This window comes from Populus alba, chromosome 10 (assembly GCF_005239225.2).
Source record: "Populus alba chromosome 10, ASM523922v2, whole genome shotgun sequence".
NCBI classification, from domain to species: Eukaryota; Viridiplantae; Streptophyta; class Magnoliopsida; order Malpighiales; family Salicaceae; genus Populus; species Populus alba.
In genome coordinates this window covers 14,558,013-14,577,517 of record NC_133293.1, presented here as the reverse complement: position 1 = coordinate 14,577,517, position 19,505 = coordinate 14,558,013, and the positions used below count along the sequence as shown (strand labels likewise).

The 19,505-nt window shown below is 33.1% G+C and overlaps 2 protein-coding genes and 1 non-coding gene across 15 annotated transcripts; all 3 read left to right on the top strand.

Annotated features, from left to right (window-relative positions):
* The first annotated feature begins 831 nt into the window (after positions 1-831).
* On the top strand, positions 832-5,959 carry LOC118046749 (uncharacterized). Of its 13 annotated transcripts, none has more exons than XM_035055822.2 (7): positions 832-1,366; positions 1,877-1,966; positions 3,194-3,299; positions 3,562-4,337; positions 4,878-5,295; positions 5,365-5,515; positions 5,601-5,959. In XM_035055822.2, the coding sequence occupies exons 3-7, from the start codon at positions 3,290-3,292 to the stop codon at positions 5,707-5,709; spliced, it is 1,464 nt and encodes a 487-aa protein (XP_034911713.1). In that variant the 5' UTR covers positions 832-1,366; positions 1,877-1,966; positions 3,194-3,289; the 3' UTR covers positions 5,710-5,959. The 13 variants fall into 13 exon arrangements, with proteins under 13 accessions (XP_034911713.1, XP_073268141.1, XP_073268140.1 ...); XM_073412040.1 differs by adding an exon at positions 3,520-3,540 and having other exon boundaries at positions 836-1,145; positions 1,877-1,929; positions 3,581-4,337; positions 4,878-5,515; XM_073412039.1 differs by adding an exon at positions 3,504-3,540 and having other exon boundaries at positions 836-1,145; positions 1,877-1,929; positions 3,581-4,337; positions 4,878-5,515.
* Positions 5,960-8,811: 2,852 nt separating this feature from the next.
* On the top strand, positions 8,812-9,353 carry LOC118046919 (uncharacterized). The gene is made up of 3 exons (XR_012170912.1): positions 8,812-8,996; positions 9,094-9,176; positions 9,292-9,353. It is a non-coding gene; the product is annotated as an uncharacterized protein (transcript).
* A 5,084-nt stretch (positions 9,354-14,437) lies between these two features.
* On the top strand, positions 14,438-17,340 carry LOC118046883 (uncharacterized). The gene is made up of 6 exons (XM_035055969.2): positions 14,438-14,904; positions 14,991-15,094; positions 15,189-15,286; positions 15,782-15,987; positions 16,747-16,796; positions 16,974-17,340. The coding sequence occupies exons 1-6, from the start codon at positions 14,508-14,510 to the stop codon at positions 17,022-17,024; spliced, it is 906 nt and encodes a 301-aa protein (XP_034911860.1). The 5' UTR covers positions 14,438-14,507; the 3' UTR covers positions 17,025-17,340.
* The last annotated feature ends 2,165 nt before the right edge of the window (positions 17,341-19,505 follow it).

Here is a 19,505-nt window from a genome sequence, read left to right as displayed (position 1 = left end):
TGGAATTTCAAAGCCGGTGAAGAAACAATAAAAACAAATACTAGTTTTACAATTAAAATCTCAGCTCTTAGTCACATGGGATCCACGCTAAGCATGCAAAAAATGGATTGCATTGATAAGATTTGAAGTAACAGGACATAAATGAATAATCGATCGAGTATAAGGATGCTTCATATCATAAACCTTTAAAGGGAAAAAAGAAAGAGAGAGAGAGAGAGAGAGAGAGAGAGAGAGAGGCTGGGAATGAGAGCAATCGAGCTGTTTGGGTGCGAGGGATGAAAGTATAAAACTTGAAATTCATAACTTGTGGGTCCTGCACTTTAATAAAAAAACAAAGTAAAGTAAAATAAAAATAAAGTGGCAGTAGCTACCAGCAAAATCACCGGTAAATTCATCATGTGTAGTTCCTCAAGTTTTGAAACTTTGTCGAGTTAACCCCTACAGTTTAATTTTGAGCACGACAGCCCTCATGCTTTCAGTTCCTAGTCATATGTGGTCCTTCCATATAAAACACCCTCATTATAAGCCTGCCATGTGTGGGCCGTGTACACGGGGGTGCTTGGGATTGTCTTTATATTATCCTTTTAAAAAATCTTGATTTTTTGAAGTTTTATATTATTTTTTTGTGTTTTGGATATTTTGATATGGTGAAGTTAAAAATAAAAATTTAAAAATAAATTTATTTATAAAAAAAAAATAATATGAAAAACAAATCTATCATAGTCCCAAACATGGACTAAATAGATGAAAAATAGTTGAAGGGAACAAAAGTGACCACAAAATAAAAATAGGAGGGTTGATATTACCAAAGGTGAAGCAGGGGCTTCTTATACCGACTGACATAAATAATGCGAGTGAGCACTGAGCATACCCTGAAGATACCTGCAAAATCACATCGGGGAAGGGAAGGGAAGCAGCCGTGGCTAGAGAGACAGGCTAGCTAAAGACTCTGCTCCTCACTCTGATCACATCATCTGCTTCTTTCACAGTCACAGCCTAACAAAACAAATCTCCTTCTTTCTTTGCCGCCACTTTTACCGGCCAGAACAAACAACCAAAGCAACAGAAAAACTCTGTATCTCCGGCGAAACGACAACAGCATCAGCAACAAAAAACAAAAAACCGTTTTGACTTTTATTAACTTTGTGAGTATCTCAGTTCTCTTCCTCTTTCCCCCCGACAAGGTTGTCAGCTTTAAAATTAAGAAGAATAAGACAAACGTAGGAAACGAGAAAGAAAGTCTTGTTCGGGATTGATGCTGCAATAAACACCATTTCTTTATTTTTCTCGGGGAATAGAAAACTTTGCTGTTTGGCTACTCGGAAAATCAAATCAGAGTTCAAAATAAAATAATAATAATAACCAGGTAAATAATGCTAAGGTATTCATTTTGTTGGGGAGGTGTTGAATGCTGTAATTAATAAAGGGTTGTGGGGTTTGATACCGCATACAGAGCTGTTAGCTACTCTTATGCTGTGGTATTAATTACAGTCATCTGTTAGTGGTTTTATATATATATATATATATATATATATATATATATATATATATATATATATATTAAATTAGGGTTTTGATTACTATGTAAATTACAACTCTATCACACACATCTATCTGTCTGCTTCTCCCTTTCACTCTTCCCGGTCTCTGTTTCTCAAAATTTATTGCTTTTATTTCTAGTCTTTAAAACGCATACCTCTTTAACAAACCTTAGTTTAACACAGAATGTCTCTCTCTTAACTGCTTGAGGTCCCTTCTCTTTCTTTGTTTTTACCTTTATGCATCTTCAGTTTTTATCTATGGATCTCTCACATGTAGTTAGATGATTATGGGTTCTTCTTGTTTATGCGTTTTCTTCATGTGTCTGTTTTTGCAGTGATGGGCCTTGAAGTGAGTGACTGTTGATTCTAAATCAGAAAAGAAAAAAAGGTGTTCACTTTTTTTATTTGTAAGCTGATAAAAAAAGGTCTGTCATTGTTAATGTTTTCTTTGTTTTGATCATTACTAATTTTTTGTGGCGTTTTTTGAGGTTGTTTATGTGGTGGGATCTGGTTTTAGATCTCTTTTATTCCTTTATTTTGGTTTCTACCGATTTTGAATTTTTTTTGGGTTTATCATGGGACTTGAGGTTAAAGTTAAAACCCATCTGGGATTTTCCCAGGATATTTCTATATTTCAGGCCCTTCTATTTTATTTTACTTTTCTAATCGTCACGGTTTTAGATCTGATCGTCACCAGCTGCCAACCAAAAAGGTGGTGGTGGTTTTGTAAGAGGGCCATTGAGGATTTCCTTTTCCTTTTCTTTTTATGTTTAAAAATTTGGTTGTGTTATTATATTCATGTTGAAAGTTTATGCAAGCTTTTGCAAACTTTTATATTGTCCTTTTGTATGATGAAAGGGCAGATTTAAAAATGGTTTGCCGAAAGCTTTTGTTTGACCTTGGAGTGATCGATTTTTAGAGCCATTATTCTTAAACATCGTTTTTTGATCATTTAATTGGACAAGCTGTAATATTTTACTAATTTTAAGCAAAGAATATAAGCTTGAACTATGATTATATTCAAGTTCAAAACACATGAACCGTGTTTTCTTTTCCTCATCTGGTTTACTATTCGATCACAACTTTCTTCTCTGGAATTATGGTATTTATTTTAGTTTTCTTTCGAATAGCTAAGCCAGTTGCGGGTCTTCTCTTTGTGACAAGATTATGCGAGTTTCTTAGTTGATTCGTTACTTGACTTCCTGGTGGTTTTTTGTCATAAAGGTAGAGAAAGTAGTTCCCACGACAGACACATGATTGCTAATTTGACACATTAATGTCAAGCTTGTTTATGATAAATAGTAGTTTCAGGTTGAATGTGACTTTCTTTATAATTTTTTGCCATGAACTTGTTTTCCACCTTTTCTTCTCTTGACTTCTGTCATATTTGCTTCATTGTATTGTTTAGATGTTGGGATACTTCCCAAACTTCCCTTGCCTGCAGAAGTTGGATAATTATTTGTTTAGGACTTGGACACCCTTAACCGTGAGAAATTTAGTTATTAATTCATGACAATTAGATTGCAGTTTATTTGATGGTTCTTTAATTTTAAACTGGAGCATCTGTACACTAATTTTATCTCCTTATTGTTAAATTTGTTTTCCAGAGTGGTTTATTTGATTTTCCTTACCAACTTTGTTTTGATGAGCAGGTTAGATAGCATTATCCAAGTAGTATATGCTTGAAAAAACCATCGACGGAGCTTGAAGTTCTCTACACCTTCCATCTCATATAATCTATGTGAAACATGAGACTTGGTAATTACCTGCTCATCTTCATTTGTCATGTTGTTATTGTTAGCCGAAGTTTGCTGGCTGCCATATTTTTTTCCTCCTAGTATTACAAGGAGAGGTTCTACTATTATATTCTTTGTTTTTGTATTTCATATTACTTGCTGGATGGATTGTTTTTTCTGGAAAACATGATTTATCAAAGGAAGTTTAATTACTGTGTCTTTTAAGTTTTGTTCTGCTACAGACATTTCTAAATCACTGCTATTAAATGTTGCACCTTTTGCAGATAGTGAACATGTATTTTGCAATGGAACTATGGGGCATGAGCCTGATTGTAGACCTGTCGAATATAATGATAATGTTCCGGACTCCATTGGACTCAAGTCTGGAAATATAACCGTGAAGGAGAATGAGAATGGGGAGTTGTATGATTTGAAGGGCATGGAAGGTGATGCAGATCGATTACCAAATGTAGCACCAGTACTCTCTCCTCATTCGTCATTGAAAATGGAGCCATTCGAGGATTCGGTTTTCTATATGGACAAAAGTGTTTTGGAACGTGAGGTGCCAGAGTTAATAGTCTGTTACAAAGAGAATACATACCATGTCAAGGACATCTGCATTGATGAGGGAGTACCTTTGCTGGACAAGTTCTTGCTTGACACAGATGCACATGAGAAGAATGTTTGTGAATTCTTACCTTCTGCAAGGGATATGAACAATGAGATGGTTAAAGAAAAGTCTGACCTTGATATGTTGATTCCAGATGTGCTGAAATCTTCACCAGAAAAGGAAAATGTGAATATTCATTTGCCTGTTCCGGATATGCTGAAATCTTCTGAAGAACAGGATTTGAAATGTGAATTATCCCTTGATTGTAATCCCAAGCATTTAGTACCAACAGAGGAAGTTATGGACCATGCAACGGAGAAGGTTGCAAATGATGCACCCAAGGAGATTATATCACTTAGAGATCTGCTTTCAATGCCAGAATTTGGTGCAAATTTTACTTCTACCAAGTCCAATCACAGCATGGATAAAGTTGAACAACATTCTCTTCAGGTAGGCACATCATTACCGAAATTATTTTGGTCTGCTCCAAATTCTCAATTAAAGATAAATAAAGAAAAAGGAAGCCTGCCTCTATCCATTTATGATGAATTGTTATGTGAATTGCTTATTATTTTCATCTAGCATTTCTCCTCTTTTCTCTTTTCATTCCGGGGGAGTGGCTTTTGCATAAAAACGGGGTCTGTCACCGTACTATTTGCGCTAACTGATAGATGATGGTACGAGTATATGAGCAGCACAAAGTATGCGCGCGTGCGTGTGATTGCATTACTCAATGGACAGACCTCTGTACTTTTATCCTTAAGAGGAAGGTGTCTGGTAGAATAGCTGTGATCATCTGGTCTCGCGGGAAATTCATGCTATTTCTCATGTAAAGGGGTTGATATGTCCTCAAGTTCTTGTTTGAGAAAATCTATTTCAGCCTGGTGCTCAAACCCATTATGTATAGAGAGACAGAAAAAGTTGGGGTTTTGGGTTTGGCATATTTAGATGTAATGCTGTTTGTAATCTCATTTGAATGCTTGATTGCAGTGCCCGCGGGAAAATGCAATATTGGAGTCAGATTCTACAAGTGAAGAATCTGAAAATCGCAGTGAGGAAACAGTCTCAGTGACATCTACTTTGGTTTTTGCTGCTGAAGAACTTGACAGTGGCCATGAGGCACCAACCTTGGCAATCCCTGCCCAGGATCCTGCATATCAAGAAGCAGAGCATAGCCACAAGGAAGTGGTCTTGGCGAGTCCCATTCTGACTTCTGTAGCAGGAGAATCAGACAGCAGCATCGTGGAATCAAAACTGGCAAGCCATGCTTTGGATTCTATTTATGAAGAATTGACCAGTAGGATCATGGATCAGTCACCTTACGATAGTAAGGCGGAGACTGGAAGCATCACTTTTGACAATGACTCTTCTGCTCCCGCTGTGAGCGGTGGAGAGTCTCCTCGGAATGGTGACTCTCAGTGTCTCGAGCCTCAAATTTCATCCAGGCTTGAAGATCCTAATACCGTGCCTTTTTCAGGTCAACTTTGTACAGATGGAGAGTCAAGTTTCTCCGCAACAGGCTCTTTACCAGGTCTGGTAAGTTACTCGGGGCCCATTCCGTATTCTGGGAGTGTCTCTCTTCGATCAGACAGCAGCACAACCAGCACCCGCTCCTTTGCCTTCCCCGTGTAAATAACTACCAGACTGTTTCTTTCGTCTTTTATTTGCGCTCCTATATAAAATCCGTGACTAATGATTTGATTTTGAATTCAGATTACAGTCAGAATGGAACAGCAGTCCTGTAAGAATGGCGAAAGCTGACCGAAGACTTTTCCAGAAACCTAGGAGGTGGAGGCAGGGCCTTCTTTGCTGTAGATTCTGAATGCTCCTGTTCTGTCCATAAGCTGAAGTGAAAGAATATACACATTGAAATTTTTATTTATGGTTTAGCTTAGCAGTGTATAGATCCATCTCTCTTTTTCTCTGGCTTGGGGTGTACTTGCAGCAGCTCTATATTATCAAAAGTTCTCCGAGTCTCGTACATGTCAGTTGAGATGTAAGCAATATCTTATAATTTTGCTGTCATAATTTCATCTGCGTTCATTAAATTTCATATTTTTTTGTTCCCTGTATAGTTAGAGATCGATTATATTTTATTTTCTTTTATTGATACATTAACAAAGGCGGGATTCAACGGGAGATCTGTCTCTTTTTACCATTATCATTCCTTATAAAATAGCTCGCCGTAAATACTCTCATGGGAAGATCCTTGAATTTGATTTTCCTTAAGATTGTTTTTACGTATTTTTTATAGTAAAAACTAAAAAAAAAAACGTGAATTCAATTTCCTTACCGTGCGCTTTTAACATTATATGTTTTTCTTATTTGCTTCAGAAATTGCCGTGCATTCAATTTTTCAATAGAAAATCATGAGAAATATTTATTAGGCAACAGGAAATTAGCCAACACATCATCGAGGGGACAAGTAGTTGGAAAACAATTGCTGAGAGTCCCTCTTTTATGGTATTAGCTTCTTTGCTAGTTTTCTAGTCATTAAACAAGACAATAACCTCCACGAGTTAGTGGAGGATATCAAGCACTATGTTAGGGGGTTGGTGGAATCTCCATCGACCATACCATAGATAACTTGTTTACGCTCGTGTGTGTTTGGTGTTGTGGATAAGTTTAAATATGTGTTTAATTATGTTTTGTAAGATAATTTTTAAAAGTATTTTTTTATTAAAAATGTATAAAAATAACTTCGTATTAAAAAACTTATTGATGTTTTTCTAATAAAAAATAATTTTAAAAAATACTTTAAAAAACAGCTCAATTATTAGCACAAGAAAAACTATAAATTATAGTTTTTTTTTTTTAATACAACCAAGGTTTTAAAGGAGAGTTTTTAGCTGAATTTATGCAAAATTATATTATGCATTAATGAGATAAATATTTTTTAATTTATAATTGAAGCAAAATATAGATCTAATTACATAAACAAACAAAGATTAAGTGTTTGTTTGGACAACGTTTCAACCAGAATTTTAAAATAATTTAATTTTTTTGTGTTTTTAGATTGTTTTGATTTATTAATGTTAAAAATAGATTTTTTTAAAAAAATTATTATCTAAATACATTTTCAAAAATAAATAATTTAAAAAGTAACTATTAAAAAAAAAAAAACCCAACCCTTTTAGATTACACCTTTATTGCTATAACTTCTTTGACAAGGAATAAACTTATCGATACTTCGTCTTAAAATAATGTTCCGAACATCATAACTTGTAAGTAGACATTATTGCGTAATATCCTTGCTAATTAATTTTTCCTCATCACAATGTACATTTAACACTTTTGAACTTCGAATTATTTCCGTTGGTTTCCATACTCCTGTACGTATCCTGGCAAATCGTGCAATGATCCTTCATATTCTTTTTTTTATATATACACTACATTTACTGTTCTTCATTTATTTAATCACCTCCTCTCATTTTTATTTTGATTATTTGTGGTATACCTTATTAATGACTTAAATAAATAAAAAATTAAACAAGAAAAATAAAGTTTTCATGGATCGACTACATAGGCACGTGCACTGTCTTTGAAAAACGGAAATCTGCGTATTTGATTCAATTCACGCATTATGATGTGGTTTTCGACTGAGGGCGCAGGTACTGGGATTTCAGCTAGTATTCTTGGATTGGATTTTTATTATATTTTCATTTTAAAATAATAATTTAATAAAAAACTTAAACATTTCTAGTCAGGTTCTTATTATTTAATTAATACAAAAAATAATATATATATATATATATAGAGGGTTAAATTTGATGAATCGATTTTCATATCGGGCTTGATGAATATTTTAAATTTATCTAATTATCCAAAAACAAATCCCTCATTCGGAAAATTATGATCATGGGGTTTGTAGCTCGCAATGGCTTCATTCATGTAGCAAGAGCATCCTCTAGAAAGCAACATTCTTTCCTGGAACTAGCGTCTTATTCAATTTTTTTTTTTTTTCAAGGGGTGGCTCCGTCTTCAGAGGTTATAATTAAAGGGCTTGATCCATGCACATATCCCGATAAACAAGATCTCTTCCTTATTCATGGCCGAAAAGCTTAAACTTCAGGTTGTTGCAGCTGGCTATTCAAGTGTGTTTATACGCCCAAGATCTCTCACATTCCTATATATGGTGGGATATCGACTCCACAAATGCAACTAATACTCGGGATGTATTTGTTTTATTTTTTTATTTGATCTACTTTTTAAAATACCTTTCAAACTATTTTTTATTAGAAAAATATTAAATTGATATTATTTTAGATTTTTTTATGATTTTAATATGTAAATATAAAAAAATATTCTAAAATATTTTCGTTTAAAAAGTATTCTTACAAACTCTAAAAAATATCCCAAAAGTCAAACTCTTAAAACATTTTTTCTAGAATGTTCTTCCTGTAGCTTGACTTTTGGGATTTTAATTTGAAGTGACAAACTGGGTCAAGGAATTTTTTTTTATTATTATTATTTCTAAAACATCATCGTTTTATTTTTAAAATAAAAATAATTAAATTGACTTAAAAATCTAATAATAACTGAGTTTTTAGCCAGGTGACCACGGCACAGGTTTTAACATTGCATGATTCAATGATATATGAGCTGGAAATAGCATCTTTTCAGCTAAGAACGAGAGAGGAATTCAGATATTATTTTCTCTCTATTGATTAGGCAAAGAAAGATTGAGCAGTTGTTTATTCACAACAGATACATACCTGTTTCAGTGTGGGGTTGAGTGTTACCATGGTTATAACACAGAAAGCCTGTGGGCCCCTACAATACTAGGTCATGACAAAACCAACCAAAATTATGGAAGTGAAAATATATGATTTTCAAAGCAGTTGTTTTTGGAACTCTTCATTTTGTGCTTTGTGTATGTCTGTGACTTGCTTCCCTGGTTTGATATATATAAGCTAGAGCTACTAGCCCTTGTGATACTATAAATTCCATCCCTCACTAGAGAAAGTCTTCATGCAAAAATCACTTCAGCTATAAAAAATATGGACCTTGTGGCCATCGTCACTGCTCTATGCATTTGTCTCTCTATTCTTCTTACTACACCTTCTGCTGCTATGGAAATCCATGAGAAGCAATCATCGCAGCAACATGGTACGTAATCAAGTAAACAAAATCTCTGCTTCTGTACTGCTATCTCAAATGATCATGGTCACGTTCTTAATATTATTATATATGTCATTGTGAGCAGCCGCCGCCGATGATAGAATCAAGCTCTCTGTCCCCACAGTACTGCCAAGAAAACTCAGAGTACTCCTTGATCAGGAAGTAGCTGTATGTATCCACAACGAACAACAACTGATTGTTCTCGCGTCACTACTTGTTAATTTACCTTGTTGCACACTTGCAAGTTACTGATTTTATTATCCTCAAACCTTCTTAAAAACAGGTTAAAAGTTATGCAGCTCGGAGCTCCACTTCACTTAATAAGCAGAAGGGAGACAATGCTCCTGCAGGTAAATTCTGAAAAAAAAACCACCCATATATTAGGAGCATCAAGTAGCTAGTGCTTGTTTTAAGGCGTTAACTCTCATCAGATACACCACATCCTAGATAAAGGCATATGCACTCTAGGTGGGCAGTAGATCATACACTTCTGCGGAGAGAGAGAGAAATTGCAAGGGTTCTTCATAGGTTTTCTATAAATTCAAGTCATTGCTTGTCTAGCTTCTCATCCCCAGAATCGCAGCTATTAGCTAACACTGCACGCTAGTCGTACCAAGTAATTAATAGCATGTTCTAATTAACTAGGAGAGACAAACAGTCCTTAATTAGTACTATTGAACAGTTAGGCTTCTTGTAAGAAGAATGAACGAAGGGATTGTCTTCGCCCTGATCTCTAATTAATTAATTAAACCAACTAGCATTATCATGCCAATAACACTGTATAGTAGTGGATGATGTATATTATGAATAAAATCAGGCGATTTGCTTCCCTTTCAACTTCCAAATTGACCCCTTATGACCACTTCTTCCAGATAGTAGGTAGTTTTGCTCTTTGTTATTTTTTTAACTACATATTCTACTCGAATGTTTTTCCAATCAAACAATGACAAATCTAGAGGTTCGCTATGTTCCATTAATTAATTAATTAATAAATAAATGTGATATCATGTCCAGGCAAAGCATACCATAAGGAACAAAATGGGGTGCATGGAGGCAGACCAGCCGGGACATGGCGTGAATGGGTCGAGGGGACCGACACGTCCCATTTTTTTACGATGGATTATACGCAAGTTAGAAGAAGACGCCCAATACATAACAAATCCTTGCCGGTTGGTCCATAAAACATGGAGCGGGGGCCCGGCGGCGTCGATGAAATTGCTGGTTTAATTTCAGTAGTATGGTTAGAAGAAGAAGCTTTTTGAGTAGCTAAGCTAGGAGTACGTAAATTTTTGGTTAAAAAGTAATGTTATTGTAATTACCGGAAGGAGGAATGTGTTTTTGTTGTTATTTGTGTATTATGGCCGACATTACGGAGCAAAACCCTAAGATTTGTAGCAAACTAGGACGACCGTACTAGCGTGTCGAATTTATTTTTTTTATATTTTTATTTGTTCTCGTAGCGGTCAAAATTGGGTTACCAACCCCAATATCGAGTAACATGCTCTCTCGCGAGTAACAAGCAAACCGCCTTCTATAATATTAATTCTCTACTCGGCCATGTAATTAGAATTCCAACATCACATTATTCTCGTTAATGGTAAACAAGTCTTGTTGTTGGAATAAGTGGCTGACTATATGCTATCCTCGGTAAATTAACCCACCCTAATTAGGCTTGGCATGTTTACTCCGGGGATTACTTGGATTGCTTATGGCGGTTGTTTATTGAAGTTTTTTACCTGGAAAATATTTTAAATTATTATTTTTTAAAAAAAATTGATATTAATCCATCAAAACATTTTTAATATATAAAAAACTAATTTGAAGCAAAAAAATTTAAAAAGATTAATTTTTTTAAAATTGTAAAAACAAATATGCTTTTAAAAGATTGAAATGCGTCTTTGAAATTGAAAGTTTAAATATGGTTCGAATGTGTGACCTGGTTGTCGATTATTTTGAACTACTTGTTCATCATAAAAGGTCAAAATATCTATCTAGAAATAATCTGTGTGTGCATAATGTTGAGACAGCCCAGAAGGAAAAGGTCTGATAACAATTACAATCCATGAATCCAATCTTCCTCGAGTGAAAAGATTGGCATTCATTCTTTCATGAAGACAAAAAAAAAATATTATGGAGAAACAATAAGGCATGAGCCAAATACAAACCAATGCCAGAAGATTTTGGTAAGCTATGGGGATAAATGGTTCGATTTATATTTTATATAATTGATTAGTTTTTTAATATGTTTCTTGTATTCTTAATTATATTTATTGTGTTATTGTACAGTGTCAGACGTTTTATGAGGCTTTTCTATTTTTAATTCTAAAACTAACTTTAAGTTCTACAAGAACACGATTTTGGTTTTTTTAAGAAATTAATTAAAATATCTTGGGCAGGCACATATATATTAATTCACTTCAGGCCCACATGTTCTGGGCCTTTACGGTCTCCCACGGAAAATGACCCGCTCGGATAAGAAAGGCCCATATGAAAACAAACTAGGTCTTACCCTCTACAGTCGAACCACGTCATAAAACGAAAGAACTTGTTTTCAAGAGTGAAAACATCAAACGGTCTCATTATTCACACACACAAAGAATTTCAGTGAACTGGTAGCTAAAAGGTACATGAGTGAAATAATTTTGCATCTGATGTTCATCTGTATGCTATATAACCGATGTACAGACTTCAAAGCACGTGATATCAAGGAACTTAGTTCAAATAAGAGTATTTGTAGACATAATAGCAGTTATTTTTTAAGAAATATTTTTTATCTTTTAAAAAATATTTTTAATATTAAAATATTGAAACAATTTTAAAAAATAAAAAAGTATTTTTTTTAAAAAATGGCATTCCAAACATACACGTCATCTTCTGCCGTAACCTTAAAAATAATGTTTAGAATGTCATAATGACAAGATTGCATTTTCATCCATAAAAAATAAATAAGCACAGTACTAAAGGAGCTCGGTTTGATGCTTCTTTCAAAAAGAAATTTCACAATGGAGAAGACGAGCAACAGGGACCAGCTACCCTTGTGAAACAACAACACAGTTGAAAGATATTAGCAATAAAGTCCAAGTACACCCATATAATAGATGGTTAATGGTAAAAGTTTGAAATTAAAAAAATTTATTTATTTTATAGTTTTAAATTTAAATTTTGAAATTTTTAATATTAATAGTTATTAAAAATTTATTTCGCCATTAACTTTAAAATTTTAAAAAATATTCATTGATATATTAGCTAACTAATCCAGATATCTATATAAACTTAAAATAAATAAATAAAACAAAGTCCATGTACGAGAATGCCTAAGGTGATTGGGTCTCTCTAATTTGACATCATAGCAAAGAGAAACAGGATAAAGTCCATATACCAGCAATTTTTTGCTTGAATCTCAGAGACAGTATTAGTAGCAAGACACCTGTTATAATTCTGCTGGCACGTACACTGCAGTCGCTACGCGACCTCCACAACTTTCTGATCTGTCATGGATTTATGTCGTGAATCCGATTTATTCTGACACGGAAGGTTACTCGCGTGTTTTACAGTTTCATAACGGTTGTTTTTCAAATAATTTTTTGTATTGAAATATATGTCATTGATATTTTTTTATTTTTTAAAAATTACTTTTAACATCAACATATCAAAATAATCTAAAAAGTACAAACCACATTCAATTTTAGCAAAAAAATAAAATAAAATTTGATGAAATATTATTTGGAACGAAAAGCCAAACAGAGATAAGATGGGGAGATGCATGCCATGTAGTGAATTAATTAGTTCATACAGGGATTCCACTTCGAGGAAAACACAAAACAAATGCAGACGAGGAAGGAATAATGGAATCAAATTCACTCGTTTGAATTATTTAACCAGCTAGTCCATGGCAACTTGTGGTGTTTTTTTTTTTTTTTTTAATTTTGCAGAGCAACGAGAATGAAAGTTTTGTGCGGCATTGTTTTACAAGCAAGTGATGAAATGTTAATTATTAATTATTAAGTTTTAATTTGATGATAAAATTGTATTATTAGTATGGTTGTGCATGCAAGTATTTGAAGTTGTAGTGTGGTATCGTCCTGCATGCAAGTTTTTGATAAATGATCAGATGCTTGTTTTTATTTTTTTATTTTTTTTTTATGAAATTGTAATATCAATTTGGTGAGTAAAGTTGTAATATTAATATTATAGAATTCTTTAATCATTGAATATAAAATAATAATAATCTGGTAAATAATCAAATATTTTTTTAGAGAAAATTAAGTGGCAACTCCGTGTAAAGTATATATAAAAAAATACAAACATGATGAGATTTTAAAAGATTTGTTTATAATTATTCATTTATAAAAATATCTGAAATATTATTTTTGATATCAAGGGGGAGTTTACTTCGATAAATAATAATGATTAAAAAAAAAAACAGTTTTTGGAAAGGAAATCTGAATCCGGAAAATAGAGCACCAACGACAGTAAAACGTCGTTGAGTTTTTTTTTTAATCTTAGGCTCCGTTTGTTTGCAGGAAAGTGAATTCCTTTTGGAAAGTGAATTCCGGGGAAAGTGAATTCCTGGAAAGTGAATTCCGGGAAAGTATTTTCTGATGTTTGGTAGTGTTATGGAAAACAAACTGGAAAACACTTTCCAGTGTTTGGTTGTATTATGGAAAATGAACTGGAAAATAATTTATTAATGAATTAAATTTTTTTTCAAATTTATCTAATATATATATATATATATATAATATTTAATATAAAATATTTAATCACTTACAATAAAAAAAAATGAAATCTAAAATGTATAATGATGAATTTTTTTTTATTATATTCTATATTCATACATAGCTTATTTTATAAAATATAACTATATATATCATATCATATTATAGAGAAATAAGCTTGTGAAATTTTTTTTACTATTTCATAAAACTATTTATAATTCCATTACGTACGAAATACATCCGACAAAAACTATAATTTTTAATAATATTTTTAGCATGTAATAAAATTGGATAAAATATTAAGGTATAAAATTCACTCTAAACTATTTTTTTTTAATATTAAAAAAACAGCACACTTAAAAAAAAAAAATCCAGTGCAAGAGAACTGCACTGTTCACTATTTTTTAGTGAGCAATATACGCAATACACTGTTCATGTTAATTGCACTATTCATTGAACAGTGCAATTAACATGAACAGTTAATAAAAGGCATGAAAAAATGGTTGCTTTTCACCTCTGCTCACTGTCGGAAAGTGTTTTCCTTTATTTAAGAAAGGAATTCACTTTCCTTTGTTAACACTAATTCATTTTTCATTGACTGAATTTACTTTCCTTTGACTTTTTTCTTATTGTTTGTCAAACATCAGAAAAGCACTTTCCTGCAATCAAACACAGCCTTAGAGTGGTTAACAAACTATCTATACCACATGCATTTTTTATCATAAAACGTAAAAACAGAAAAATAAAAGAGAGTCTATAACACAACAAAAAACACAGAAAAATGGAAGATTTATGGAACAGAGCGAAGGTATTCGCAGAAGAAGCAGCGAAGAAATCACAAACCCTAACAACTTCTTCCAACAAGATCGCTGATTTAGTCGCTGAAACCGCCAAGAAATCCAAAGAACTTGCCTTGGAAGCCTCCAAAAAAGCCGACGAGTTCAAAGTCGCCGCTCTTAAACAAGCCGATCAGATCCAAATCAAGTCCATTTCCGATATCATCCCTCCTCAGCTGTCCTCTCTCTCCATCGTTAATACCAATGCCTTCTCTTCCTCCTCCTCCTCTTCCGGCCCTGTTGTTTCCGATTCGGAGCTCCGGAAGTTTGGTGTTACTGATGATCTGAGAGATTTTGTCAAAGGATTGACTTCTATTACTTTTCAGAACTTTCCAGTTGAAGGTAAATTCACATCTCTTAAAATGTGATATGATTTTTTTGTTAATTGTACTCATCGGATTACAATTTTGTTCATTTTGATGGTGTAGATGAAGGAGAGCCGTCTGACGTGGAGACAACGGAGTCAAATGTACGGAAGGATCTTAGTGAATGGCAGGAGAGACATGCTACTCTTGTTCTCACCACCGTTAAGGTAATTTTGCATATTTTAATTTAAAGATGTTGGATTTTCTTTTTCTGTGTTTGAAATCAGATTATAATTCTGTGTGTTTTAACTGTATTTACAGCAAATTTCGAGGTTGCGATATGAGTTGTGTCCGCGTGTGATGAAAGAAGGGAGATTCTGGAGGATTTATTTCATTCTTGTCAGCACTCATGTTGGGCCGTATGTATTTATTCTTCTTTTTGGAGTTCCCTGTTGGTTTAATTAGTGATTGAAAAAGGATGTTTATGCTTTTGGGTTTCCCATCACGAATGCTTAATGGTCAGATGTGAATTGAAAAAAAAATCCACACTGATCATCTCGGTAAGATTTATTAAGCTACATTTCTTTGAGCTAGGAAGATCAGGAGATAAAAATTTAAGCCGCTTAATCATAGGTGCATGTGCTATGCATGGAAGATAATTGCCGCATCTAGATAGCATTTAATGTGAACTGTGAAGTTACAGCAGTTTTGATGCTTTATATGGAAATTGAAACCACTTGCTTATTTCATCCATGAATCAGTGGAACAGGAAGACTGGAGTGGTTATTTGCATTTGATTTTCTAAAATTTTTAGGTTCAAATTAGCAGGTCTATCAGAGGTGGTCATGGGATTCACAAAATAATACAATATAGGTCTTATTTTGCTGTGTTTGCTTTCCGTGGTTAAAACTCAGGTATGAGAAGCAGTATACGGAGGAGGTTAAGCGCAAAGCAGAAGAGCAGATACAGCATGAAAAGGCAAAGGAAAGTTATGTGGTTGGGGAGAATTCTTCTAAATCAGAATCAACGCCTAAGAACCTGAAAACTGAGACATCCTCAGTTGAGCAGGACTTGGACTCATTTCTTTTGGGAGATCTTGAAGACAGCGATGGGGGTCCAGGTACATTCTTTCAACATTTAGGTTTATGAACAAGTTGGTTGCAACACCATTAACTCCAATTGTGACTTAAAACATATTCACTCTACTCTTTATGTTAACTACCTTGTTTGAGATGCTTACAACGTGCATGGAAGGATAGTCAACACATAGAATACTTTTTCAGTAGACATGGTGTCTTGATGAAGAAACCAAGCCGAGTCTACATTTTGGAATTCACACTGCTCCCCTGGCTACTTTCCTATCAGGGTCCCCGATTTTCTATTAATTTGTGTAAGTTATTTGGACCAATGGTGAATGTACAATGGGTTGTGAGAGTTTTCCCGTGAATGTATCAATGTGCTCGTAAGCGAAATGGGCCATATATTGGAATCTTAATCCTAAAACACCCTCTTAGGTCAAAGAGACATCCATGGGGACCTCTTTGAATTTAAATTTTAATATTAGTGGCTTATTATACTCTTTAAGAAACATGACTTCATAATCATGCTGTTAAACCCTTTGTTATTGCTGGTATGTCCCGTACACTTTGAGGTGCTTAATCAATGGCTGATCCTTTCTTGGTGAATGCTTTCTCTGCCATCCTGTTTGACATGATTTGTGAATGCATGGGTGCAAGTGGAATGTGGAAAGGAATGTTTGCTTAACATAATTCATAGAAAAAGGATCCATGAATAGAATGACATTCAGTTTTTTTAATCTTCTCCAACGCTTCTGCTTCTGTCATTGCCTTCAGTTTTTCAATTATTTACTGTCTTTCAGATGATGGTGATGCGAGCTTCGATGATGATTTTGACAAGATTGACAATTCTGTAAGTTCATCTTATGAGTTCTTTTTTTGTAATCTCTTCCTGTCATGGCATTCTTTGAGCTCGCACCTTTTATTCCAGTTAGCATGCCTGCTCTGCAAATTACTTGATTAGGTCAGAAAGAATGAGCACCTGTACAAAATTATACGGTTGTTTGGTAAATGACGATGGACATTGCAGGATGTTGAAGACGAGAAGCATTTGAAGAAGGCGACAGGCACTACAGATTAGCTTGATGATAATTAAAGAGATTATGGATGGGGAGAGGAAGCTCCTGTAAAGAATGGAAAAGGACCGGTAAAAGGAATACATAAGCAACACTGACTGGTGTATCTCAATATTCAAAATCATGGTTCTGAAGAGGTGCATAGTAGCTGGGAAATTAGTACTTGCTATAGATCCTGTGTGTTCTTTCATTTGTTTCAATGGTAAGTTACGATGCCTGTTTGTCTAAAAGATTGGGGGAAGTTGACTTGCCTTGTATACTCTATTTCTTGGAACAGTTGATTCAAGAATTTTCAGTTCAATTTGGAAACATATTGAAGTATTCGGGGTGTTATCCTGTGCAAATTCCTTTATTTCTCGGGAAAAGCGCTCCAGCTAAATGCTGCGCAATAGTGATTCAAGGGAATAGAATATCCGTGCTCCATGGAATCCTCTTCATTCTCATCTCATGGCTGACACCAGAAGGCGTCACCTACTTGCTGTAGACTAGAGTGACGGCCATTCAAGAGATTGTGGAGAGCAAAACGCAGCTCCCATGGAGAACGGGAAAGGACCCCTTATTGGTGTACTCGCAAATTAACGGGTATGAATTAAATCATAAATAAATTATGGATAAAATGTTAGGGAATTGCTAACTTTTTGTTAATGTAGTAAAACCAAAATGACCAAGCTACTCTCTCTTCTGTTATACATCCACACACACCTATAATGAAGTAAAAAACAAAAAACAATTTGTGTGGGCCCGTATGTTTTGTAGTTTTAATTTGGTGGAGTACATGAAAAATGGGAAAATTTGATCATTTTGGTTATTTGATAATTGAGAAATTTATTAGGATTTGCCAGGAACCATTCCAAAACATTATCGTATCCATTTATTTCTTAAATAGTTATTTAAAACCCCGACTTATTTATTTTTTAAATGAGTATACATATACACTTAGCCCTTGTTCAATCCAGTAACTAACATTAAACAAGAATTAAGAAATAACAATGAAGTTCCAGCACCAGGATCACGTTAAAATATTACGAAACTCAAATGTTAAAATATTACTAAACTCAAATATTAAAAGATATAATGTAGCAAATATTAAATTAAAATAAATCCTTAAAAAAAACTCAAGATAACTTAAATTAACTTGTTAAACTTGCAGTGTAAGTAATAGAATCGAGATGAACAAATAAAAAGGAAATTAAAAAAAATTATGAAGCTTAATCTTATAAAATTCCAACCTTTAAGAATGAAACTGAAAAAAAAAAATTAATCTACAATCAATCTAATATTGAATGATGAAATTAAATAAAAATATCAATTTTAAAATTTGTTAATGTAAATTCAACAAAAAACAACAAATCAAAAAAATCAAGGTAACCTAAGTTATTTTTTAAATTAATGTAAAATTCTATAAAAAGCAAAACAAAATAAAAATAACAGAGTTTGATCTCCAATTAAATAAATATTGAAGAGTGAAATTGAAAAAACATAATCTTGAAAAAAAAAGGAGGGGTGGGGGGTGGGGGAAGCAAGCATGAGTGGACCTCTTGAACCTGTGTTGGTGTCTGAAACTTATAACCCGTTAAATCTTAGACCCGAGTTTAATAAATAAGTTTAATTTATAATTTAATATTGAATAATAAATTTTTTTAAAAAATCAATTTTAGAATATAAGTTCATTTAAATAAATTACTAAAATGATATTTAAATTACTATCCAATCATGACATAGTTTTAAAAAATAGTTGAGCTCTTATGATAATATTAATAATCACGTTATGATTAAATATACATTAACCTAACATGTATAATTTTTAAAAATATTTACTCATTAATATTAAATAAAAAATAAATAAATATTTTTATTTATTACTATACAGTTTAATATAATTTTTATAGACTTATTCTTATTACTACATGTGTGTGAAAATGATCAATTCATATGTTTTTTTTATTATTGCTGAAAATTTCTTCCACGATCCTAATAAGTTCTTTTTTTTAATAAAAAACAATGTTTTTTATATAAAAATATTTTTGCAGCAAGGAAATTGATTCTTTATTATAAATATATATTTTTTCCTCCTTGATTCAAGTAACTAAAATTTACAAGAATAATTTTTTAAGAGTCACTATATTTTATCCAATAGACTAAATTGCTAATACAAAAACATATTATTGTAAAAAAAAATAGATGAATAAGAAAATTCAATTTTCATTTAAGAAATACTTTTTTTCTATCAAATTTTAACCATTGCATTTCTTATAAACACACAGTGTAATTGAATGAAAATAAAATTTGAAAAAGGATCGTGAGTCGTGACAGAGCATGGAAAAAAAATATTATTTTCTGCATTAAATAAGCTGCAAGTCTCGTAGGCTGCAATCCCATGTTTTCAACAATTTTTTTTTTTTAATTCACTTGGTACGCAGGGAACCCGTTTTCCTTATGGGCCAAAGCCTCCAGTCTTGTATATGGGCTTCATTCTCTTAGTTTCC

What these genes read in the sequence shown, in the direction of transcription:
- LOC118046883 (XM_035055969.2), top strand. Translation starts at nt 14,508, where the DNA reads ATGGAAGATTTATGGAACAGAGCGAAGGTATTCGCAGAAGAAGCAGCG. An exon ending in TTGTTCTCACCACCGTTAAG is followed by an intron (nt 15,095 to 15,188) that starts GTAATTTTGCAT and finishes CTGTATTTACAG; the next exon opens with CAAATTTCGAGGTTGCGATA. An exon ending in TTGACAAGATTGACAATTCT is followed by an intron (nt 16,797 to 16,973) that starts GTAAGTTCATCT and finishes TGGACATTGCAG; the next exon opens with GATGTTGAAGACGAGAAGCA.
- LOC118046749 (XM_073412038.1), top strand. An exon ending in TTGAACAACATTCTCTTCAG is followed by an intron (nt 4,338 to 4,877) that starts GTAGGCACATCA and finishes GCTTGATTGCAG; the next exon opens with TGCCCGCGGGAAAATGCAAT. An exon ending in CGCTCCTTTGCCTTCCCCGT is followed by an intron (nt 5,516 to 5,600) that starts GTAAATAACTAC and finishes TTTTGAATTCAG; the next exon opens with ATTACAGTCAGAATGGAACA.